Source organism: Panthera onca, chromosome B3 (assembly GCF_046562875.1).
Source record: "Panthera onca isolate mPanOnc1 chromosome B3, mPanOnc1 haplotype 2, whole genome shotgun sequence".
Classification (NCBI taxonomy): Eukaryota; Metazoa; Chordata; class Mammalia; order Carnivora; family Felidae; genus Panthera; species Panthera onca.
Window position 1 is genome coordinate 29,884,051 of NC_138344.1, and position 26,169 is coordinate 29,910,219.

At 42.6% G+C, this 26,169-nt stretch overlaps 1 protein-coding gene and 1 long non-coding RNA gene across 3 annotated transcripts in view; one reads left to right on the plus strand and one right to left on the minus strand.

Moving 5' to 3' along the window:
• TSPAN3 (tetraspanin 3) overlaps window positions 1-6,732 on the minus strand; it is a 29,618-nt gene extending 22,886 nt beyond the window's left edge. The window contains exon 1 of the mRNA XM_060617961.2: window positions 6,507-6,732. Coding sequence (XP_060473944.1) covers window positions 6,507-6,569 — 63 coding nt within the window. The 5' untranslated portion in view covers window positions 6,570-6,732. The remainder of the gene's footprint in view (window positions 1-6,506) is intronic.
• Window positions 6,733-6,852: 120 nt separating this feature from the next.
• On the plus strand, window positions 6,853-24,913 carry LOC144616722 (uncharacterized). 2 transcript variants are annotated; one of them, XR_013556376.2, is made up of 4 exons: window positions 6,853-6,968; window positions 9,140-9,283; window positions 23,613-23,736; window positions 24,160-24,913. It is a non-coding gene; the product is annotated as an uncharacterized LOC144616722 (long non-coding RNA). The 2 variants fall into 2 exon arrangements; XR_013556375.2 differs by having other exon boundaries at window positions 6,854-6,968; window positions 9,140-9,278; window positions 24,160-24,911.
• The last annotated feature ends 1,256 nt before the right edge of the window (window positions 24,914-26,169 follow it).

A 26,169-nucleotide genomic window follows, 5' to 3' on the forward strand; every position in this document is an offset into this window, starting at 1 on the left:
TTGAGCCAAAATCAAGAGTCAGATGCTTAACCTACTGAGCTACTAGAGCCCTGTCATTTATTCTTAAAGAAAAAATATTTTAATCCTTTTATGCCGCTATAACTTTGATGATATTCCAGAGGTCATGTTCCTCAATTCTGCCTTATTTTTACTTTTTCTGTATTCAGTTTTTTATGTCACTGTTTATCTAGTTTAACAAAGTTATTCACTTAATCCAATTATACCTACCAGTTAAAAAGACCCAAAAGTTTGGGTGGCAATGTAATTGGAGATCAACCAATTGCCAAAACCAAATTATTTTAACAGCATGGAAACGCTGTTTTCAGATTATAGGGCTCTAAGGGTCATCTGAGAAGCATGGAATTTAAACATGCACTTTTTTCCTAAGACCTTCTGTCCCCATAACCTCCTCTGACTATAAAAAGTGTCAGTTATTACTATAGGAGCCTGGGATGCATAAACTTTATAGTTTGTCCATCTTAATCAGCAGCAGCAACAATGTAAGATACAATATGCTGGCATTTACTACAAACCGCCTTTAGAAAATTAAAAACAAATATATAAACACAAGTAATTTTTCTCCTCTACCAATTCTACCAAACTATTAAGCTGGGGAAGGAGAAGAAATAAAGAAAGACTTGAGACTATCCATGAGTTATCTGAGGGGGAGACGGGGAAAGTGCGCCTAGAAATTAAATTCAATAAAGTATTAGATGATTTTGCCTGTCTGCTCCCTCTCCCCATGGGCTGTTACAGAATAGGGACTATGCCTTTTTTGCCTTTTATATTTCTCAGAAACAAGTAAAGTATAGACATTCAACAAGCATTTATGAGTGAAGTAAAGCACAGATATTCAACAAGCATTTGTGAATGAATGATTCTTACGGTATACCTGTCTGGTGCAAGTATAAATTTTATGGAATAAATTTTCTGCAAAAATCCCAACCCGAACTGGGTCTTATGGAATAAAATTCATGAAAATATTTCAATGCATGATAAATATTCTAAAAAGCAAATAAGTATCCAACTAAAGAGAGCTTTCCTGCATATGGTCACCTGGCTGATTCCAAGTTCCCAATGCTGAGTTCTTTCAGTCAATGATTACTCAGAGTCACAAGGCACTTGATCAGTGGACAGATGACTGAAAATGAAATAATATAACTGGAAACATTCAATTTCATAACTGCCAAAGACAAGGTAAGAAACAGATCTATTATGTACCATGACTTGCTTACTGACAAAGTCAGCTTTTCTTCTATAGTGAACTAAAAACAATTATGGGGAAAAAAATCTGTTAGCTGAAGGTGTGTTCCAATGACATAGTCTTTGTTAGAGCAGTCATTCATGATGACAGAAATACAGGAAACAGAGAAGCAAATTCCGGGATGTCTGATGAAAGTTCCAGTTTAAAAGAATCACATTCCTAACTCAAACGTGTAAGATGTGCTGGAAAACACAAAATATGTATAAGGAGATTTCTGACAGGAAGTGTTCCTTGAAATATTTCATTATACATTTTTTTTTATTTTTCTTAATTTATTATTATTTTTTAAATGTTTATTTTTTTTAATTATTTTGGGGCGCCTGGGTGGCTCAGTCAGTTAAGCGTCCAACTCGATTTCGGCTCAGGTCATGATCTCGTGGTTCATGAGTTTGAGCCCGGCATCAGGCTCTGTGCTGACAGCTCAGAGCCTGGAGGCTGCTTTGGATTCTGTGTCTCCCTCTCTCTCCATTCCTCCCCTGCTCATGCTCTGCCTCTATCTCTCTCTCAAAAATAAATAAATGTTTAAAAAAATTTTTTAAAAATACATTTTTTTAAATATTCATTTTTGAGAGAGAGCAAACAGGGGAGGAACAGAGAGAGCGGGAGACACAGAATCTGAAGCAGGCTCCAGGCGCTGAGCTGTCAGCACAGAGCCCAACGTGGGGCTTGAATTCACAAACCACGAGTTCATGCCCTGGGCCAAAGCTGGATGCTCTACTGACTGAGCCACCCAGGCACCCTTTAAATGTTTATTTTTGAAAGAGAGAGAGACAGAGAGACAGAGACAGAGCACGAGTAGGGGAGGGGCAGAAAAAGAGGGAGACACAGAATCCAAAGCAGGCTCCAGGCTCTGAGCTGTCAGCACAGAGCCCAACTCGGGGCTCGAACCCATGAATTGAGAGATCATGATCTGAGCCAAAGTCAGATGCTTAACCAAATGAGCCACCCAGGTGCCTCTATTTTTTTTTTTTTAATTTTTTTTAACGTTTATTTATTTTTGAGACAGAGAGAGACAGAGCATGAACGGGGGAGGGTCAGAGAGAGAGAGAGAGAGAGACACAGAATCGGAAACAGGCTCCAGGCTCTGAGCTGTCAGCACAGAGCCTGACTCGGGGCTCAAACTCACTGACTGTGAGATCATGACCTGAGCGAAGTCGGCCACTTAACCGACTGAGCCACCCAGGTGCCCCGTTGCCTCTATTTTTTTTTAAACAAAAGCATGAAAACTATAGTTGAAGCTTCTTTTGGTAATCTGAAGATACCAAGTATATTTTTGCCACAAGGTCTACAGGCTATTCCCTGTATTGAATGCCCTCATCTTCTCCAAATCATGCCCAAATCGGTGCCTCCTTGTATTCCAGAGTTCACATCTTTGGAGAAGCCTTCTTTGCCAACCTAAGGCAGCCATTCATTCACTCACTCTATGATATGACCTTGTTTTAACTGTCTGCATAATGCAACACTATCTGATATTTTTCTTGCTTACTTTTGCTTGCTCCACTAGAAAGTCAGTTCTGTAAGAACAAGACCTTCCCTGTCTTTTCCATTGGTTTATCAATAATAGAAGCATAAACTAGGTGCTCAAGTATTTGTGCTGTATTTGTTTAACAAAGCAATTTTCTTTAACTACATATATTCAGATAGAAGTGTGGTATGAAAAGATTTTTTTAAAGATAAATATTAAAGGTTATATGTGGCTTTCAAATATGATTTGTATGTATACGGTACTTCATATAAGTGAACGATGATTAGTGAAGGTGCCACATTCTGGAGTTCTTTCTAAAGACACTTAAAAAGTTATCTGACTTTCATGTAGTATTTCCTACCCCCATAGGTATTTTAGTGTTACTATCACCTCTCATATGGATGAAAAACAAAAGTCTAAATAGATATGCCACATTATAAATTCTATAAGCATGGACAAAGTTTTCTCTTGCAGTCAATATAATACCTAAGACACATCAGCAAAATAAATACTAGCCAGTTGGTTTTTTCTTATAGGGTAGAAAAAGTAAAGGCAATTTGTGTAATATGGAACTTGACTGAGTACTCAATTAACTTACGAGAATAAAACCTGAAAATTAAAAAGTACTGATTTAAAGTTTTAGATGAGGCCTCTGGGTCACAGCAAATGACCCACCAAATTAAGAATCCTTTCTGATCTTGGTACAAGGGTGCAGTTAATAGAAGAGGCTAATGACTATTCCAACAGTCTTCAAAATTTAGTAATGTACCTCAAACACCCCTGTCTTCCATAAATTATCATGGTCTAGCACTAATAAACTTACATTTAAAGCTATGCCACTCCAAAAAGTAGAGATTCAAGTTGTACATGTGATTTCACTTGTCCCAAATTATCTTTCAAGCCTTAACATTCTGGAATTTGGTAAGGAACTCTCTAGTTCCAATAAGGCAACCTTTAGGACTTTAGAAATGACCGTTTGTGCCTTTTCACAGTTAATATTCTTAGACCACACCATCCAAAAGAATCCAGGTCAAGTCCACATTAACAATTTTGACTGGCAGGTCATGTAGTGCCAAGGCTAAGTATTTCAGGTACATATCTATTTCCACAGCTCATTGAACAAACTGCCAACTAAAACAGGATATCAAGATATTAAAAGGTATAAAGATCTTGCCAAAGCAATTAATCCAGTCAGCCATTATCACAAGCAGCCATTACCATCTGATAGTGAGGAACTAGTGCAACACAGCTAATATAGTCTTCACAAAGTTGCTCCAGGGAACCTAGATAAACTTTTGATATGCTCTATGCAGGGAATGTTTATTCTTCCACGTATGCGGCATTAAAAGGAGGGAGGGGCCATTATATAAGAATACACTTATTAGAACTGAAGAATGCATTACATTCTCAGGAAGAACCAGTTAACATCTGTTTTATGTACTTCCTCATAATGACCTAATTTTTTAAACTGACAAGTCAGTGTAGTTTACATGAAAGAACTGGCTCTAACCAAGGTTAAAATTAGTATGGTTTAGAGAAAGTGACTTTAACTTGGCTAAGGAGTTCCTTCCCCTTTCCAAATCTTTTAAAATCACATTTTGCTCTAACATCACAGGCTCTAGATAATAAGACAACCTGGGATTGAACACAGGCTCTGCCACACCTTGGGTGTGCAACTTCGCCTCAGTAAACCATAAAGTCTGCATCTGTAAAATATGCATAAGAATATTTACTGCCAGATAGGGTTGCTGTGAGGACACAGACTGTAAAGTGCTCAGCACACTACCTGGGTATAAATACTGAAATCTTAGTTATCATTACTAGCATCATCAGATTCCAACAGTTTGTCCCTAAACTGTTAGGTGGGAGACATGTCTAATACTGTTTCCTCATTAGTTATGTTCCACTAATCCTGCTCTAAGCCACATTTCCCACCCCTGACCCTGCATATCTGTTTAACTTATTACTGCTCACAAAAGCTTTACTATCCTACTAACCTAGAAAAAGGGTATTTTTACTACACAGTATGATTTTAGTCTTGGCAATAACCCACTATGACAAGCACAAGTGAAGTTCGGTATGACCTTTCTCCACAGAGGTACCAGTAGTAGATACACAATTTCCAAAGATTCATGAGCACTTAGAATTAACTGATATTTTACAGTAAATGAAAAATTAATTAAAGAAAATGGCTCCTATATGTTTAATATTTTGTTACATTAATGATTCCAGTCCCTGAGACTGAATAGCATAGAATTCATTTGATAGTTTACTCTTCAAAGTCAAATAGCTATGCCCACAAAAATCCCAAGAAACTGTAAAGGATACAAAGCCAAGTCTCTACCTAAGTACCTTATTATCTAATTGAGTGTTTCTCATTTGAGGATCACTGAAATATTCTTTTACCTTTTAAAAAGGCTGGTAACTCAAACTAAAGTATGAGAAATACTGTTCTAATTAGAAAAGATCATAGAAATCCCAATGTCACATGTGTGATTTTGAACAGGTATTATTGGGACTCTTTCCATCACACCAGAAATACCCTAAAAGACTCTATGGCAGTAAGTGTGTAGTAAATGCCTTATTACATAGAATTATCCTTTTATGCTACAGGGGTTGGGATATGAAACGCTTCATCCTTTGTTGGGGGGGGGGGCGGGGCGCGGTGGTAAGGAGGCAAGGATTCCTTCCAAATTAGGTGTGCGTGAGAAGGAGCAGTTGAATGGGGACACACAAAAGCAAAGTAAGTATGAACACTCAAGGAATGTCTGGGGACTGGACAGCAAGAACCTGGCCAGTCATGAGGAAGGAAAGGTGACTGAGGACTTCAGCTGCAACACCAAGAGGAGGCTGAACCTTATTCTACTGCTGAAGATTTCGGGCTGGATTTTGTTTCTTAAAACGATGTAAGGGAAATGCTTACTATTCATCCGGGTGCAAGGTCCAGATGGACTAGAGGGTGGAGAATGATAGGAACAACACCGGTTATTACAAGTCCCTGGTGAGATAAGAAACCGAACTAAGATGAACTAAGTGGTTATAAACACTCCTTTCTTCGGGGGCGTGTCCAAAAAAATTCACAAGCCACCTTTTATTGAAAGTGAACTCATCGCTTTCAAAATCTTTTGACATCCGAATCCTATTTCACCAAGGTTTATAATCTCAGGTTACTCACGCCCAATGACCAAACAAATATAATGATTTTCCTGGGCAAAGAATTATTTGGCTTAATAAATTGAAACCTTTCAGTTTTCTGGGCTGGTAACCAAATAACAAGTTCTAGATACACAAAGAACTGGAAGTCAAAATCCCTCAGCCCTGTGCCGCTAGCGTCCCCGCGTCGCTGCACCGTTTGCTCACACGCTTCAGGACTGCCACTGGAGCTGCGGGGGCTCCGGGCCCTGACAAAGAAAGAGGAGCCTGACCCTTTGGGGAATATCCTATTTCAAGCCTGGTGTCCTGAAAGAATCTTCATTGAGAGCTCTCGGACGAGCAGGCTGTTCCAGGGGAAGGGCCGGAGGGGGGGAGGTGGGGGGGGGGGGGGTCGGCCCAGCCTCACTGCGCGGAGCCAGCCGGTCGGGGACTCAAGAAGCTCAACCGCGAAGGCCGCCCGAGGGCTTCCCTTCACCGCCCTCTACGCCCGGGGCCTCCGTCCCAGCCCGCGAGGGGCCTCGCCGCAGGGCCCCGTCGCCGCCGGGCCCTGGGGCGCCTCAGACGAGGCCTCCCCTCACCCGCGCCGCCGGCCCCTCGCCCTTCCCGCCCGGCGACCCCGCTCACCCAGAAGATGAGGTTAAGAAACACCAGCACGGTCTTGGAGGAGGTGATGCCGCACTGGCCCATGGTACCGGCGCCCCGCTGGGGCCCTGCTCGGCGAGCGGGATGCGCTCACCGAGCGAGGCGGCAATGGCGGCGGCGCCTCTCCGCTGGGAACTGCACGGCCTGCGCGGCGCTCACCGCAGCCCCCAGTGCCGTCGCGCAGCCCCGGCCCCAGCAAGCACCTCGCTTCTTCGCGCAGCCTCCGCAGATCCCCGAGCTCCCCGAGCTCCCCGCGCCGCTCCCTGGCAACCGAGTCCCGCCCCCGGCAGTTTGAGCCAATCACTCCCGCGGCGGCTACAGCGAGGCCACGCCTTTTAAAGGAGTCGACGGTTCCACGCCAGCTCTTGGCCTCTGGCCGCCCTTGGACGCCTAAGGCATATCAGGGAAGTTCCAGAGGAACAAACCCACTCCCGTCCTATTGAGGTATGTTTACTATGCCAGACTTATAGATGATTCCGAGCCCGTGGAATGCTGTCTTTGTACGTAGCCCATCTTCCTTAAAAAGGCCAGAGCCACATATTCACATCAAGGTTTTCCTGACAAGATAACACTTAAGCAGCACTGTTTGGGAGAATTGTAGTGAACTCCAACAATTTATGGAGAACTTATTGTGCCAGGCGATAGGGTAGTTCTCAGAAGAGTCATCAGAAAGGAGAAAAGGCGGGGCGCCTGGGTGACTCAAATAGGTTAAGGGTCCAACTGCGGCTCAGGTCATGATCTCGTGGTTTGTTGGTTCAAGCCCCATGTCGGGCTCTGTGCTGACAGCTCAGAGCCTGGAGCCTGCTTCGGATTCTGTGTCTCCCTCTCTCTCTGTTTCTCCCCTGCTCGCGCTCTGTCTCTGTCAAAAATAAATAAACACTTAAAAAAGAAGAAAAAGAAAGGAGAAAAGGCTGCTGATGGCTTTGGCAAAGCAGAGACATGTTTGTGTGGATGGTGGGTGGTGGCAAGGTAACAAGTCAAGGCTATATCAGGATGGGACATTTTGGGTCAACACTTGGAATGATTACAGAAACTTTTTTTTAGGTGACAACATTTCACACTCTTCCCACGATCTGGGATTGATCACAGTAATTAGCACGTATTGAGAGCTTATAGTTTCTTTACATTTTTTTAAAAAGTTTATTTATCTCTTGAGAGAGAAAGAGTGCGAGTAGAAGAGGGACAGAGAGAGAGAGAGAGAGAGAGTGAGAGAGAATCCGAAGCAGGCTCTGCACTACTAACACTGAGCCAGATGCAGGGCTCGAACCCACCAACCATGAAATCCTGACCTGAGCCTAAATCCGATGCTTAATCAACTGAGCCACCCAGAACTACTAGCTCACTTAACCCCCATCATACACTTACGTGGAGGGTACTATGGTCATCAACCTCATTTTACTGATGGGGAGATTGAGGTTTAGAAGATTAACAGACTTTCCCAGACCAACACAGAGTTGCTGGTGTAGTGCAGAAACCATAGTCTTTCTTGCTGCTACAACCCTTTGCTTCCTCCTCGATCAGGCCTTTAAGTTGCCTGTTTACTTGTCCTTACTCATCTTATTCTTCCTCAATCTCCCTACCTAGTCACCTTCCCCAGGCACTCTCAACAATACCTGTTCATTTCAGTATCCTATTTATTTGCACCAAGCAGCACCTGTCATTTATTCATTCATCAAACTTTTTACAAGCACACCTCTGTGCCTCACTGTTCTAGGTGGTGGGTTTTCCACAGTGAACAAGACAATGGAATTTGTGTTCTGGTAGAGAAGGCAGACCTAAACAAATAGGCAAGTAGCTTTATGACCTGATGTTGGGCAGTAACAGAAAACAATTCAGAGAAAGGGAATAGAGAGTGATGTGGGAAGTCTTCTCTGAGAAGAGGGCATTGGAGGAGACCGGACTGAAGTAAGGGAACAGGCCATGTGAGTATCTGGAGGAACAACAGCCCATAGGTGGGAGTAGCAAGTGCAAAGGCCCTGAGGCAGGAACATGGTCAGTGGGAAAAGGAATACTGAAGAGGTTGGTGTGCTGGAGGTCAGTGGAGAGCAGAGAATGAAGTCACCAAGGGCCTAGTAAGCCATGTGTGATGGAAACATACTGCAAGGCCCTGAGCAGGCCAGTAACACCATCTGACTTAAAGTACCCTCTTCTCACACCATGCATGTCCTAGTTAGCATTTAAAGAATCAACCAATCATGGCTCTCAGGCCTGCGGGTCCCCACCCTCTACACATTTCTCTCTGCTTTATTGTTACTGCTTTCCCTCCTTCCACAAAACATCTTTGCATTTCTTCATCCTTACCCCATCCCTTCCCATTTCCCTGAGGAGACCTTCATCCATTTTTTTATTCCCTGGCGTCTCCACCTCCATCCTGTCCTTCCTTACTTGTGCCTTCCCCTTGGGTAGGCCATGTAGATTCATTAGAATCACCTGGGCCACAGACTTTCTGAGGGTAGGCCTTAGGAAACTAGTATTTTTTAATAGCACCCAGATGCTTCTAGGATGTTACAGGAGTTGCAAACTACTGGTCTCAGTCTATAAACCTGCTCAAGGCTCTCCAACCTAAAAAAACCTTTCACTGAACACTGTGTTCTTCTGTCTCTCTCTCTTCACAGCCTAAGTTCCTGAAAGATCATCTAGTCCAACTAGACTTCACCAGGCACATGAATCACCCAAGAAGCTTGTTAAACTGCAAAGCCTGATTCAGAAGAGCTGGCTGCGGCTCAAGGTTCTGCATGTCTCATGGACTCCCAGGTGGGGTCAGTGTAGCTGGACCACTCTTTGTAGCGAAGGGCTGGACTTCTGGTCTTGACTCTCTTGCTTCCAACTCACCGTTTTTCTCATTGCCATGTAGCTTCACCCCACAGCCCCGCTGAAATTTGTTCCCCCTGATGTTACTTGTGACCCACCGGCTACCTCTTCTCTGAGGCAGCAGATATAATGGTGAAGAGCACAGACCTGGGAAACAGATAACCTAGGTTCAGAATACAGCCCTCCCACTTCCTAGGTGGGTGGCCTCTCTGTGCCTCAGTATCCTCATTTTAGGGAGGGAACAATAATGATAACACCCATCTCACTTGGTGGTCTTGAAAATTAAGGGAGTTAATACATTGAGAGCTGTTAGAACAGTGCCTGGCACACAAGAACTTCACAAGTACTGGTGTTTTTCATTTTACAAGAACTCCTAACTGACAGCATTTGACTCCATTCACTCCACCATGCTGAAAACTCTCTTCTGCCTTAGCTTCTGGAACACCACCCTCTCTCTTAGTTCTCTACCTACCTCTGGCTGCTCCCCTCCTTGCCTCCCTGGTATGATGGTGTTTCCCAGGGTTCTGGCTTAGGCTCTTTGGTTTTCTCAATGCACCTGGGCTCAGTGGGTAACCCAGCTTACCCAGTGCCTTGGATTCAGTTATCTAAGTGTGGAACTCTTCTGAATCTAGATCTTCATCCCAGGTCTTTCAGTTTCCTATCCACATATCCCACTGCCTGCTCTAGGTCTCCACAGAGATTCATTAATTCACTCAACACATATGTATTGGTTACCTACTCTGTGCCTGACCGAATGCCAGGTGCTGGGGATATAACAGTGAAGTGGTTAGACCTGAGCCAAGACCTCTGGGAACTCATGATCTGGAATAAAGATTCAATACTAATTCTGCAGTTATTGATTAAAGTGCATTCAGGATTAGCAATACAAAAGAGAGGTGCAGGCTGCTGTGGGGGGTGTATAATGGGAACCCTGACCTTGTCCAGGAGTGACTGATACGTACTCCAGACTCAACACGTCCCAAACCAAACTCATCATTTCCCCCAAGCCTACCCTATCCCTCTTCTGCTTGTGTTGTTTCGCTCAATGAACAGCACACCCATCGTCCCATCCAGGCCAAGACCTGGGTGTCAATACCCATACTATCCCTTGCTGACTCCTTCCACTCACCGGGAGACTTCTCCTTTCTAGAAAAGTAGCCTTCTCGGGTAACTCCTGGCACTCTATAAATTCCTCCTGCCCAGTGCTCAGGCAATCTGATTTTACCTTCACTGGCAAAGTTGTACTTAGAAAAAAAGGAGCAAATAAGGGTGTGAGGTCCATTCCCAGAAACACAGACCCAGTCTGTGTCCTGCGGCACTTGACCATGGCACACCTGTCTGGGGAACAAGGGGAAGATGGAGTCCTCGTGCCCTTTTTTCACTGATCCTTGGCTTATAACTTCTCCCAATAAAACCCCGTTTTTTAATCCACACTGTGTAAAGTAAAATGCACTCTGATCCATGTTGTGTGACAGACACAAAGTGTTTGTGTTTTATAAAAAAAAAAAAATTATTATTCCCATTATAAAAGCAATGCCTACTTATGGTGATTGGTGTCTTTATTAGACCAGCTCTGAAGCCTGATTTGAGACATTGCAAAAAACAATAATAATAATAGTAACAATATCTGAGTGTAGTAGACATTTGTCTTTTTTTTTGAGCTATCCCACATTTGAACTCCCTGTCTATTTGGAAGGATCCCCATTGTATGAACCTTGTGGGAAGCCCAGTCAAGAGCCAGACAGTCCTCCCTGAGCTCAGGCAGCTAGAACATGGGCACATGATTGTTGTTAGTGAATCAGGGGATCCTGCCCAGAAATCTGGACCATGAAAGAGTGACACAAAGATAGAGGGACAGTTAGTATATTTGTTATAGCAATGCAGGCATCGGGAGTCCAGCAGCAGCGATGGCTACGAGTGCCTGGGTAGCAGTTCCAGTGACAGTCTCCTAACCAAATCGTTGACCTTGGTTTGACCTTGGTTGGGTTCTGTCCTACTAAGCCTTCCTTTGCTTCCAAAAGATAGTGAGAAACACCTTATGATCTTATAATAAAGCCTTTTCTGCTTAAGGTAGCTGGACTCAATTTCCACTCTTGATAATCAAGAATCTTTTTTTATCTTTTTTATCTTTTTTTAAATGTTCATTTTTTATTTATATTTGAGAAAGAGAGAGACAGAGCATGAGCAGGGGAGGGGCTAAGAGACAGAAACAGAATCTGAAGCAGGCACAGAGCCTGACATGGGGCTCAAACTCACGAGCAGTGAGATCATGACCTGAGCCGAAGTCTGACATTTAACTGACTGAGCCACCCAGGCACCCCTGCAATCAAGAATCTTGACTGATATGATTGTTACAGAAAAATTGGAAAGTTCTAAAAAGTAGAATGAGAAAAAAACTCATTGCCCTACATCCAGAAAAAATTATTATTAACAATTCTTCCAGTCTTTTACTATATACACATTTTGACATAATTATGATTACATGATTATATAAAAATTTATGTACTCTGAGCTGATTTTAAAAATTGTATTATTTAAAAGGTGACATATAATCATTGTAGAAAATTTGAGGATACCAAAAAATAAAAAATAAAAACCAACGCAAAAAGCTACAACCCAAAGATAACTACTGTTCATAATTGGTATATTTCCTAAAAATTTTTTCTGCATTTTTACATAGCTGAGAATACTGATTATTCCACATGTTTATGCATAGTTAACTGAGCAATTTTAACAGTTCTAGATAAAAGATGGCATGAAGAGGAGCTTGGGGATGGATATGGATAATATCTGCCCTTTGTGTGGTAAATACCAGTTAAAAAGCCTTAATGGATTCAGGGCTTTAAAGATGCAGAAAATCATTATGCAAGTTTCTTGGCAGTGAACATGTGTATTATGTGCCCTTCCCAACTCTGCTTCTAGTGACAAAAATACAGAAGACTTTTTGTTCAGTGATTTTCCTGGCACAGGGTTCCAAGCTCTTAAAAAGTTTGTCCATTATTGGCAAGTGCTGCAATACAATAGGAAGCGCTATTGTTTTTAGTGTCATCAAACATGGGCAAAGACACCACATGGACTGTGGAATGAATTACGTAGCTTGAGAAACACTGTTCCAGGAACTGGGGAAGGAGTGGAATGGAAGAGAAACAGCTGACAAGCTGACTCTGCAGAGTGGCATAGGGCATGAGTCCTGGGACTAAACTGCCAAGGTTTGACTCTTGGTTCTTACTCCTTAGTTATCTTTTGACTTTGCGGAAGTTACTTTAACCTCTCTGGGCCTGGGGTGCCTGGGTGGCTCAGTTGGTTGGGCTTCTGACTTTGGCTCAGGAAATGATCTCACGGTCCATGAGTTCGAGCTCAGCATCAGAAGCCTGCTTCTGATTCTGTATCTCCCACTCTCTCTGCCCCTCCCTACCCATGCTCTGTCTCTCTCAATCTCAAAAATGAATAAGTGTTAAAAAAATTTTTTTTAAACTCTCTGGGCCTGTTTTCTCACCTGGAAAATGAGAAATGATATTCACTAATTTTTTTTTTCCAGACTTTTGCAACTATCTTCAAATTGAGAGTGGGTAGGTGGATGATAAGAGTATTGCCTATTTCATAGAACACTATTTAATCAGAGAGGGCTAAATAAATGAATAACTATAAAGTGCTCAGCTCTTTTGCTGAGCTGCAGTATCCACATATGACACAGAATTCATCTGGATTATAGATTTGAGAAACCTTGTAAGTCCTTTATATTACAATTTTCCATTTCCTGAATATTCTTTTTTTATTGAGTTTTTGAATTGAAACATATTCAGAAAAGTGCACAAACCATAAATGTATGGCTTGTGCCATACACCCTTGTGAAGCCACCACGAGGTCAGGAAACAGATGACTAACATCAGAAATCTCTCCTAGCCCCTCCTTTGTCTTTATCTCCTGCTATCCAGACTTCTAACACCATAGAGTCATTTTGTCTGTTTTTGAACTTTTTATAAATGAAATAAATGTGTACCGTTCCACATGATGTTTATGGAATTCATCTGGGTTGCTGCATGCAGCAGAAGTTTGTTCATTCTCATTGCTGAATGTATTCAGTTGTAGGATTACATCATGCTGAATTTGTGCATTCTATTGTTGAGGACCATTTGGGTTGTTTCTAGTTTAGGGTATTTAGAATGGTGCTGGTATGAATGTTCTTAGTCCTTTAATCTATGAACATGGTACATCCCCTCCTCCCTTGATTTCGGTTTTCTTTGATTTTTCTCAGTAATATAGTATGTGGTCTTGTACACCTTTCACTAGATGTGTTCCTATAAATTTGTTGCTTTTTTAATGTTACTGGAAATGGTCTCATTGTTGAATTTCACTAACTGTAGGTGGTTAGAAGTACTACTGATTTTGGTATACAGAGGATGGATCCAGCAACATTGCTAAATTTAATTAATAAATTAATTGCCTTCCTATTTGACTCATTTTTGTTATTATTTCCTTTCTTCTACTTTACTTGGGCTTAGTTTTCTTATTTTTCAAAAAAAAATTGTTTTACATGTATTTATTTTTGAGAGACAGAGAGATAGAGCACAAGTGGGGAGGGGCAGAGAGAGAAGGAGACAGAATCTGAGGCAGGCTCCAGGCTCCGAGCTGTCATCACAGAGCCTGATGTGGGACTCGAACTCACAAACCGTGAGATCATGACCTGAGCCGAAGTCGGACACTCAACCAACTGAGCCACTCAAGTGCCCTCTGTTTTATTTTTCTAACTTCTTCCTCCCTATTGATCTTAGGGTTGTGAGTTCAAGCCCCATGTTAGGTGTAGCAATTACTTCAAAATACAATCTTTACAAAAGAAGAAAAAGGACAGGAAGTTGAGAACACTGCACTGGCTACCTCAAAAAAGCAGCCCATGACAGCAAAAGGGCAGTTGTGCAATTTTCTAGTTGTTAAATATTTGGGGTCTCTGGATGACAAAGAGAATTAAGTGTATTTCTATCTTTATGTATGTCAGTGGATTGCTTTGTTTCCTAGTTGAAGCATGGACAAGCAATTGTTTTGTCTTTCAGAATCTCGTAATTGATTATCTGTCAGTTTTGATTTTCAGAATTGTTTTGCATTTTTGTGTTTTTTTGTGTGTGTTTGTGCAAGAAGTACTGGAGGCTATAATAGGGGCTGCTCTCCAGGCACCATTTAGAATAAGACAGCTCCTGGAATGATCTCTCTAAAATGCAACTCTGACCATGCCTTACCCTCACTTAAAGGATTTTATTAATTCTCTTTATCTACTGAACAGGGACCAAACTCCTACCTTGGCAAATGACCCTTTGTAACAAAGCCCCTGGCGGAGGCTCTGGTCATACTCAACTATTTACTGTTCTCCAAAACTGCCTTGCCCCCTCTCCTCTCCCAGCCTTTGGACACATTACACACATGGGCTGGCATGCCCTCTCTCACCTGCCTTTACTTGAAAGACTGCTCATCCTTTAAAATTCAGCTCAGGCATCACCTCCAAGAAGGATTCCTGACCTACCTCCTCAAGCTGAGTGAAATCCTCTTCCCTGTGCTCTGACAGCCCCCCAGCCCCCAGGCATTCTTCTGTCAAGCTACTTGCCACATGGTGATGGACAGTGTTATGAGCTCTTAGGAGAAAGGTCTGTTTCTCATGCATCTCTTTATTCCATGCCCCACTTATGGGAAGACCTCAGTAATGGTTTGTTGATCGAAGGGTGTAGCTCTTTTTGAACTAGGGGTTCCTATCAGTTGTGATTCTGGTGGTATTAAGGCTTCCACACAAGTGAAGATGCTAGTGCATTAAAAGGCAAGGATAGCCTCATTTACTCCCGTAAGATCTACTGTCCCTACTAGCTGTGTCCTTGTGCATGTGTGCACACAAACAGACAAGCACTGCTTCCCACCCTCCAGCCCCGTGCAGGCCAATTGTCCTCTTCCATCCTCCGGGGCCAGCTCTGTCCCCAGCCTGTTACACTGAGGGTAGAAAAGAGACAAGGTAAGGAACCAGCGTGAAAGCTGCTCCTTTTTGCTATCAGAGCTGAGAGAGGGCTGCTCTAGCCAGTGAAGGAACCTAGCGTTGGGGTCAAACTATCCTGGAATCAAATCCTGACTCTGAACCTCCTATGTCACCTCATGTAAGTTACTCAAGTTTCTCACTTCAGTTTTCTCATCTGTACAGTGAAGTTAACAATACCAAACTTGCAGTGGTTGTTAAAATGAAATGAGGCAACATAAGTGAAGTAACAGCACGATGCCTGACACATAATAGATGCTCAAAAAATGCTTAACAACTACTAAAGGGGATGAAGTTCCACCACAAATACAACCTGTAGTCCCCAGTTATCCTTACACAGGACTTGTCTTCTACAACACACTGGGGGATCCTGCAGGGCAGCAAGGACGTCCTATTCTTCTGCGTGTCCCCCTAGAGTTCAGGGAGTTTTCCCAACTGAAGGAGTAGCTGGAGCAGGGGCTCTCAGGCCCTGCTGGGGACGACAGTGCATGTGCAGTCATATAAAATAATCACTCCTGGGGCACCTGGTGGCTCAGTTGGTTAAGTGTCCAACTTGAGCTCAGGTCGTGAACTCCCAGTTCGTGAGTTTGAGCCCCACATTAGGCTCTCTGCTGTCAGCATAGAAGCCTACTTCAGCTCCTCTGTCCCCTTCTCTCTCTGCCCCTCACCTGCTTTATCTCTCTCTTTTCAAAAATAAATAAACATATAAAATAAAATAAAATAAAATAAAATAAAATAAAATAATCACTCCTTTCAGGTATAGAGACGCACTTGACACCAACTTGGTGCAATGGCCCTACCAAAGCCAAAAGCAAAAAAAAAAAAAAAAAAAAGAGAGAGAGAGAGAGAGATGGCAAGGAGAGAGAAGAATGAAAGACAAATGCACTACAGTTCACTACAAGAGGAGGTGACCAGCAGTAAATTGTTGGTGGGGTGTTGGAGCAGGCTGGAAAGTCAAGAAAGGCATTTCAGTGGAAGTGAGTATTGGAGCAGGAATAGAATTTCAAAAGCAATTTGCAGAAGAATGGAATAAAGAAGTGGGGGAGAAGGAGAAAGAGTAAATGGGAAGAGTGATTCTGAGGCAGGCACCCAGGGCAGCCCCAGTGCCTCCGGTGGGGCACTAGGCAGAGGGCAGGAATAAGGGGTGTGGAGAAGCAGGGGCCAGGGGCCAGGGAAGCCCGAGGGAGGCAGAGGGTAAAGGCAGGGGAGCTCAGGCGGGGGAGTCAAACACAGCCTCCCCAAGGCCATGGATACAAGGCAGAGGGCAAGGGAAGCTGCCTGTTCTGGGCCCGCAGTCCTTGCTGCCATGGGGGAGGGAGGACCCTCCAGGGGCAGAGGTGAGCGTAGCAGTGCCGAGACAGGTGGAGAGGGGGGACGTGCAAGGGAGGCCTTAGCAGCTTTCCGGTTTCTACAGTCACCGACTCAGTGGGTGGAGCAGTTCTGTGCAAGAGAAATATGGGGAGAATGGTCTGAAGTAGTTGAGAGACCTATTTCTAAACTCCACAGGGAAGAAACCAGAGGAAGCTGAAGAGGGGCAGAGGCCAGCAAGTCTTGTGGTAAGATGATGATGGGCTTTTATCCCTGCCATGGCCAAGCCCTAGATCCCTAGGTCGGGCGCCTCAGTCTCCGGCAGACACTGGTCAAAGCCTCACTTGTTCTTCTTCTCATTCCCCTTCTCCTCCTCTTCCTCCTCCTCCTCCTCCTCCTCCTCCTCCTTCTTCTTCTTCTTCTTCTTCTTCTTCTTCTTCTTCTTCTTCTTCTTCTTCTTTTAATTTTTATTTACTTTTGAGAGAGAGAGAAAGAGAGAGAGAGCAAGCAGGGGAGGGGAAGAGAGAGGGAGACAATAGACTCTGAAGCAGGTTCCAGGCTCTGAGCTGTCAGCACAAAGCCTGACCCAGTTTGAACTCACAAAGCAGGAGATCATGACCTGAGCTGAAGTCGGATGCTTCGACTGAGCCACCCAGGCACCCCTCAAAGCCTCACCTCTGCCATTCTCCCCACCAGCTGAGAGACCGGGAATATTTCCTGATATTGCCTCTCTTTTGTTTTACATGAAATGACAGGCCTCGGCAGGGGATGGGGGGGTGGGGAACTGCACCAAACATGAACCATGGACTTTGATTGTAAAGAAAATTGCATCACTTTATGGCATGGAATGATTTCCAGGACTGTTCATGAAAATAGGAAGATACAGAGCAATGTATATAGTGTGCTACTTATTTTAAAAGTTTATTTACTTATTTTGAGAGAGAGAGAGAGAGAGAGAGAGAGAGAGAAGGGCAGAGAAAAGAGTGAGGCAGAGGGAGAGGGAGGAGAGAGAATCCCAAGCAGGCTCTGCACTGTCAGTGCAGAGCCCAATGTGGGGCTCAAACTAATGGACAGTGAGATCATGATCTGAGCTGAAACCAATAGTTGGACACTTAACCAACTGAGCCACCCAGGTGCCGCTGCTACTTTTTTTTAAAATGTCTTTAAGTTTTTATTTAAATTCCAGTTAGTTAACATACAGTGTAATATTAGTTTCAAGGGTACAATATAGTGATTCATCACTTTCATACAACATCAAGTGCTCATCACAAGTGCTCTCCTTGAGCTTATCAGCTCTCCTCTGATAACCATCAGTTTGTTCTCTATAGTTAAGAGCCACTTTCTTGGTTTGCCTGTCTCTCTCTCTCTCTTTTTTTCCTCTTTGCTCATTTGTTTTGTTTCTTAAATTTCACATGAGTGAAGTCATATGGCATTTGTCCTTCTCTGACTGATTTATTTTGCTTTGTATAATACTGTCTGGCTCCATCCACATCATTGCAAATGGCAAGATTTCATTCTTTTTTATGTCTGAGTAATATTCCATTATATATAAATACCACATCTTCTTTGTCCATTCATCAGTCAGTGGACATTTGGGTTGTTTCCCTAATTTGTCCATTGTAGATAATGCTGCTATAAATACTGGGGTGCATGTATCCCTTTTGATTAGTGTTTTTGTATTCTTTGGGTGAATACCTAGTAGTGCAATTGCTGGGTCATAGGGTGGTTCTATTTTTAACTTTTTGAGGAGCCTCCATACTGTTCGCCAGAGTGGCTGCACCAGTTTACATTGCCACCAACAGTACAAGAGGGTTCCCCTTTCTCCACATCCTTGCCAACACCTGTTGTTTCTTGTATTGTTGATTTTAGCCATTCTGACAGGTGTGAGGTGATATCTCATTGTAGTTTTGATTTGTATTTCCCTGATGATGAATGTTGTTGAGCATCTTTTCATGTGTCTGTTGGCCATCTGGATGTCTTCTTTGGGAAAATGTCTGTTCATGTCTTCTGCCCATTTTTGGTTTTTTGGGTGTTGAGTTTTGTAAGTTCTTTATATATTTTGCATACTAAATATGTAAAGATGCATCATTTTGCAAATATCTTCTCCCATTCCATAGGTTGCCTTTTCATTTTATTGTTTCCTTTGTTGTGCAGCTGCTTTTTATTTTGATGAAGACCCAATAGTTTATTTTTGCTTTTGTTTCCCTTGCCTGAGGAGACATATCTAGAAATAAGTTGCCACGGCCAATGTCAAAGAAATTACTGCTTGTATTCTCCTCTAGGATTTTTATAATTTCCCATCTCACATTTAGGTCTTTAATCCATTTTGAATTTATGTTTGTGTATGGCATAAGAAAGTGGTCCAGATTCATTCTTTTGCATGTTGCTGTCCAGTTTTCCCAGCACCATTTGTTGGAGAGACCACTTGTTGTCTTTTTTCCATTGGATATTCTTTCCTGCTTTGTCAAAGATTGACCAGATAGTTGTGGGTTCATTTCTGGGGTTTCTATTCTGTTCTATTGATCTATGTGTCTATTTTTGTGCCAGTACTGTACTGTTTTGATCACTGCAGCTTTGTAATATAATGTGAAGTTCCGAAATGTGATGTCTCCAGCTTTTCTTTTTTTTTCTTTTTTGAGAGAGAGAGAGAGAGAGAGAGAGAGAGAGAACAAGTGAGCAAGGGGCAGACAAAGAGAAAAAGAATCCCACGAGGGGCAGAGAGAGAGAGAGAGAGAGAGAGAGAGAGAGAGAAATGGGGCTCACCCAGGGCTTGTGTTTTAACCAAAGTGGGGCTCATGCTAACCTAAAACGGGGCTCAGGCTCACCTGATGTAGAACTCAAACTCATGAACTATGAGATCATGACCTGAGCTGAAGTCAGATCACCCAGGCGCCCTGCTTTTCTTTTTCAAGGTTGCTTTGACTATTCGGGGTCAGACTGATAACCAGCAAAGAAACTGGTTCAGTAATCAAAAATCTCCCAACAAACAGAAGTCCAGGGCAGGATAGCTTCACAGGTGAATTCTACCAAACATTTAAAGAAGAGTTAATACCTATTCTTCTCGAACTATTCCACAAAGTAGAAAATGAAGGAAAACTTGCAAATTCATTCCATGAGGCCAGCATTACCCTGACACCAAGACAGATAAAGACTCAACTAAAAAAGGGAACTACAGGCCAATATCCCTGATGAACATGGATACAAAAATTCTCAATAAAATAATGGCAATCCAAATCCAAGAAAACATTAAAAAATCATTCACCACAATTAAGTGGAATTTATTCCTGGGTTGCAAGGGTGGTTCAATATTTGCAAATCAATCAATGTGGTACTCTAAATTAATAAAAGAAAGGATAAAAACCATATAATCCTCTCAATAGATGAAGAAAAAGCATGTGACAAAGTATATCATCCATTCATGATAAAAACCTTCAACAAAGTAGGTTTAGAGGGAACGTGCCTCAACATGATAAAGGCCATATCTGAAAAACCCACAGCTAATGTCATCTTCAATGGGGAACAACTGAGAGCTTTTCCTCTCTCAGGAATAAGACAGGAATGTCTTACCACTTTTGCCACTTTTATGTAACATAATACTGGAAGTCCTAGCCTCAGCAATCAAACACAAAGAAATAAAAGGCATCCAAATTGGCAAGGAACAAGTCAAAACTTTCACTATTTGCAGATGATATGATACTCTATATAGAAAAAGAAAGACTCCACAAAAAAGCTACCAGAATTGATACATGAATTCAGTAAAGTTGCAGGATTCAAAATCAATATACAGAAATTGTTCCATATCTATACACCAGTAATGAAACAGTAGAAAGAGAATTTAAAGAATCAATCCCATTTACAGTTGTATAAAAAAGGAATAAGATACTTAGGAATAAACTTAATGAAGGAAATGAAAGACCTGTACTCTGAAAACTATAAAACATTGATGAGAGAAATTGAAGAAGACACAAAGAAATGGAAGGACATTCCATGCTCATGCATTAGAAGAACAAATATTGTTAAAATGTCTGCACTACCTAAAGCAATCCATACATTTAATGCAATCCCTATCAAAATATCACCATTATTTTTCACAGAGCTAGAACAAACAATCCTAAAATTTGTATGGAACCACAGAAAGTCCCAAATCACCAGTATGCTACTTTTGTTTAAGCATGGGAAGGGGAAGGTAGTAAGAATATATATATTCACATTTGCATATAATTGCATAAAGAAATGCTGAGAAAGATACACCAGAAATAAATAAAAGTGGGAAAAGTCCCTTCTGGGGACTAAGGAATAGAGTTTGGAAACAGGGGTGGGAGTGAGACTTCCAAATGTATCCTTTTTGTTTAGATTTGTGAACCATATGATTGTACCACCCATTAGACTAGTTAAAAAATAAAAATAAATTAATTCTATAGTGTCTAAGTTGCATGGTACAAAAAACCACTCATGGGAACCCATTCAATGTGGGGAGTGTGAGAAAAATAACCTGGAAGTTACTGCTAGGAATCATGGGATTGGTAAAGGAACAGAGTGGAGGCTCTTTCTGGGGTCCCCTAGTCTCTTTTCTGTGCTTCTGCCTTTCCGCCAAGCGGCTCCGAATTTGAGTCTGTCTGGGCTCCTTCCAGTGCTCAGACTGCCCACCTACTCTGGCCCTGCACCAGAGTGCCTAAGTCTAGCCTTGCTCATATAGGATTGGCCTCCCTCATAGGTATCATCCAATGAGCTGTGGCCATGGAGCAGGGCTACGCAGCACAAACAGGGCTGACTAAGATACCCCTCCCTCTTCAGTGGGAGCTGTGGTTAGAGACTATTTCCAAAAAGAGGGGTTTGGGCAGTAAGACAGTGATAGGCTTACTTAGTATATGCTGTTTCTGGATGGGTCAGTCAGAGGTCAGGGCAAAGATCCAGCCAGCATTGTGGTCCCCTAGACATGGGGGAGCAGATGAAGTCTCCTGGAGAAATGAGGCAGAGACACAGACTTGACAGTTAGGTTAAGAATCTGTGTTACCTGGGCAAGTCCTTTCCCTTCTCTGGGCTTTAGTTTCTCATTTGTGGCAAAAGGGAATGGGACTAGATGATACTCTGGGGTTCCTTTGATCTCTAATGGGGAAGAAAGCAAAGTGCAGTGAAAAGAGCATTGAACCAAGAGTGAGGAGACCTGGTTTGGAGTGCCTCCTTGGAGTGCCTTGCTGTTGGACTTTAATTAGGTCACATGACCTCCATGAACCTCAGTTTCCTCTATCAGAAAAGAGGATAGCACTCCCTGCAGATTGCTGTTACAGTTAAATAAACTCATGGATGTACAAGTGGCTTGTCAACCGTCCTGTGGGTGCAGGTATGAGAGGTAATTATAATAGCTACTGCCTCTATAAAATAGAAGCATAACACCTTCCTTGTCTCTCTGTCAGGATGACTGTGGGTGCAAATGTGACAGTGTAGGCCTTGTGTAGGCACTGCGCCCTGGACTGGACACAAGAGCTGGGCTGTATTGCTTGTTGATTGTGTGACCCTGGCCAAGAGTCCTTCCTTTCTGGGCCTCCCTTTTTCACCTGTGGCCCGGGAATGCTATTTCCTGCCTCATAGGTTGTAGTGAGAATAGATGAGAGGGTGAGCATGAGGTATGTGGTGTGGACTGTGTTGTGATTTTCAGTGAGAGGAATGATTAATGGGACTATTCCCTGGTTCCCCAACCCCTGGTTTGAAAGCGAAAGCCAAAGGTGGGTATACTGTGATGTCAATTAAACTCACACAGATCTTCTCCAAAGCCCTGTGAAGGATCTTAGCGATGCATTTACATGGTCACAATGTTTCTGTAAAACTTACAGAAGTGAAATGTTTCCATTAAGATCACTGCCTCTTCCACTGTAACTCCCATGTCATATTTCCACCATGTTGGATGGTGTTGGATAGCTGTGGACATCTTTGGGACCTGACCAAGGGGAAGTTGAATTGAAGATTTGGTTTAGTGGGATATAGTTATGTACTTTACAATCACTCTGATGTATAGCTAAATTATTGCTAGCCGTTTGGCAATAATACTCCTACCCAGCAATACCCACCATGCCAACTCACCCATTATCATGACAAAAGGGTGCAGACCAGAGGTCATAGTGAAATATGAATTTATATGAAATATGAATGTGTCAGCACCCAGTACTGGCAGGTTGTGGAGGAGAAACAAGGTTTGAAATGTACAGAACCAGAGCTGGTCGGTAAAAAATGCTTCCACCATCAGAACATAGGACTCATTTCTCATGGATGCCCAGTCAAAACGGAAATTCTCTCCTCTCAAAGAATGTCAGAATTCCATCGTTAGTAGGGCTTGTGTACTGCAGGAGTCCTACAAGTAGCAAGTACTTCTGGGTGAAGTTGTATGTTTTATGCATCTCATTATATGGAATCACATCTCAGTGTAACTGATGCATCTTGTCCTGATGTGGTCTGGTATTTCCAGATGAAATGGCACATGAAATCCCCAACAGAACAAGACGGCCCAGAGAAACAAGTGTTCCAGTGACAAAACTCCTACACATACTCGTCAATAACTACAGCGTACATAGCGCAAGAGTAATTTTCTTACACAATTATGTAGCTAAAAACAATGTAGCAGCAATTTAAGAATGCATCTGAATTGCTCTGGTTAATGAGCCATCAATTCCAAATATTTAAGACTGGTCCTCCCCCTGCAATCTTACAGCTCACTTATCAAAGATATTTGATAGAGGTTTCCCCCAATTTGGCAACAATCCTGAAAATTTCCAACTTTATCAATAAGTCGTGAAGCCAAAAGAAACTTTTGGGGGAATTCTGTGTTATTTGGGGGGATTTTGTCATATTTGTACTATGTCAGCTTTTCTTATACATTGTTTTGTTGGTTGTTTTGGTTTCTTATTCCCAGTAATTATTCATGTTCATACCTGATTTTATATTTATAATTTTTATTATTTTCCTTACAGAAGTCCTCCAATGTACACAAGCCTAAGGGCCCACAAAAGGTGGATCTGCTGTGGCCCGAGGAGCGGCACTGACTCACACCCTGGAGACCACACCAGAACTCCTGTCCCTCCTGCCCTCCCGTGGGTGAGCCCTTGCACGCCCCACCAGCACAGCATTCACTACCTCTGTCACTGCTCTCAAGCCGCAGCGCCCCTCCTGGGCCCAGCGGGCAGCAGCCACGGGCATGTCCCAGGGGGAATAAGTCTCCGGAGCCCTCACCCTCCTGCACACTCCCCTGTTCAGCTTTCTGATGGGTCTAGATGATCTCACACCTTCTCTTTTGCTCTTCAGCACCATCAAGACAAAAGAGTCTGGCATTCAAGGCCCTTGTGGGTCTAGTTTTATTTTACATGGAAAATGGGGTTTTATTTTATGTTTTTTGAAATGGGATTTTAAAAATTAAATTTCCTTGCAGAAGAAGGCTGATAAACAGGAAAGCAATTTTATATCTGGTCACCACATTAATTGTTTAATGTTTTCTATTTTTTTTCCCTATTGATTCTCCAGGAATTTCTAGGAAGACAAGCACGTCATCTGCAAATAGCCTTGTGGTCAATTCCTTGCCAATATTTATCCTTCTGTACCAGTCAGAAGTTCTGTTTGCAAACAACAGAAACCAGCTCTACTTAAACTAACATGGGAAGGTTATTGGGAGAGTCAAACTCGGAGCAGCCAAAATAACCAATAAAGTCCTATTACAGTTCTGCCTGCTTTTCATGCTTATAGTGCCCCCCCCCCCCACCACCACCAAAGTTCCAGCCTGCCAAACTGACGATGTTTTCATTCTTTTATTGTTACTCTATACAACTCCAAGTCCAAGATTTCTGGGGTAAGGTCCATTCCTTCTCTAATTCTGTCCCAATCCTGTCCCAATATTCTGCAAACAATATATACAATAGTGGATTAAAGGGAAATATAAGATAAATTCATTAAAATATATGAATATACACATGGCTGAGCAAGGAAGAAACTGCGGGTAGGGAATATGGGGCTCTATGCCTTGGCTAAGGTGTGACCTCCCTCCTCTACCATTTACTCTAGGTTGACTTTGCCTTCAGCCAACACCTCAGTTGGCAGGGGTTCTTTATCTGGTAAGGTTGCCTGGACCATTATTCTTGAGGGGTCTGAGACCTGGTGGTCCTGCCTAAATTTGTTTGTTGTGGGGCACCTGGGTGGCACCAGTCAGTTGAGCGCCCAACTCTTGATTTCATCCCAGAGTCATGGGATGGAGCCCCGTGTTGGGCTCACTAACTATGGAGCCTGCTTAAGATTCTCTCTCTCTGCCCCTCTCCCCCATGCTCTCTCTCTTAAAAAATTAATAAGTAAATAATAAATAATATGTTTGTGTAGATTTTCTTCCATTTTGACCACCACTCATACCAGTACTAGCAGGTAAAGCAGAGGGTTCCCCGAGAGTCAACCTCATTTCTTCAGGTCTTGTTGTAATAACCTCCCTATTACCCTTTGATAGTCTAAATCGGCACTGTCTAATGCAACTTTCTGCAGTGATAGAAATGTTCCACATCTGCTCTGCCTAATTCTGTAGACAATAGCTATATGCTATAGCCCAATATGGTAGCCAATAGCCATGTGTAGATACTGACCAGCCAACGTGTGGCTATTGTGACTGAGGAACGGAATTTCTCATTTTGCTTAATTTAAATTAATTTATAATGGCCACATTGGCCGTAAATTGTACAGCACAGATCTTAATCAATCATTCCAGCCAACACCATGACCTCCCTTTGGGCCTGTTCATCCAGTGGCATAGAGAGCCCATACTGGCTGGTTGGCACTATTAACTTCCTATATGTCCCCAGATTGAAGCTTTCCTCCCTTGGGTATCAAAACCTCTAAACCAGCAGATATAGAGCAGATATAAGAACAAAAATTTTTTTTGAAAGGGGGGTTATTTGGTTCAATAGTGACAAATACGAAAATTTTATCACTATAAATTTGTTGCTGGTTGAGCCCACATACCATGTCTTGGAGGACAATATCCCAAACTCGCAAGAGGTTGTCTACCAAGATGCTCTAACTGATCTTCAACAGCCCATTCTATTTTCTATCAGTCCAACTCTCCTGGGGTGTGGTAAGCCCCATGAATCCCATGTCCATCAGCCCATTGCTTCACTTCTGTTTTTACTGTAAAGTGAGTTCCTTGGGCAGAAACAGTATTGAGTGGGTTGTTCTGATGGCATTTATTAAGTGCACTAATGGTGGTCCTGACAGAAGCATGAAGGAGAGGAAATGCATATTTAACTCCAATACAAATATTTATCCCAATGAGGACAAACCATGGGCCTTCTCTGATGGAAGGAGTCCAGTGTAACCAACTTGCTATCAAATGCTGACAGGTCATCTCTACTGCAATACATTGGATTTGTGGAATTGGCCTCCACTACTGGAAATTAGAGTCTTGTTAGTGGCAGTGGCTGCTTCAGCTTTGGAGAGGTTGTCAACTCCTTACTTGGATAGGTGGTCTCTGTTCCTGCCTCCAAAACCACTTTTGAGTGG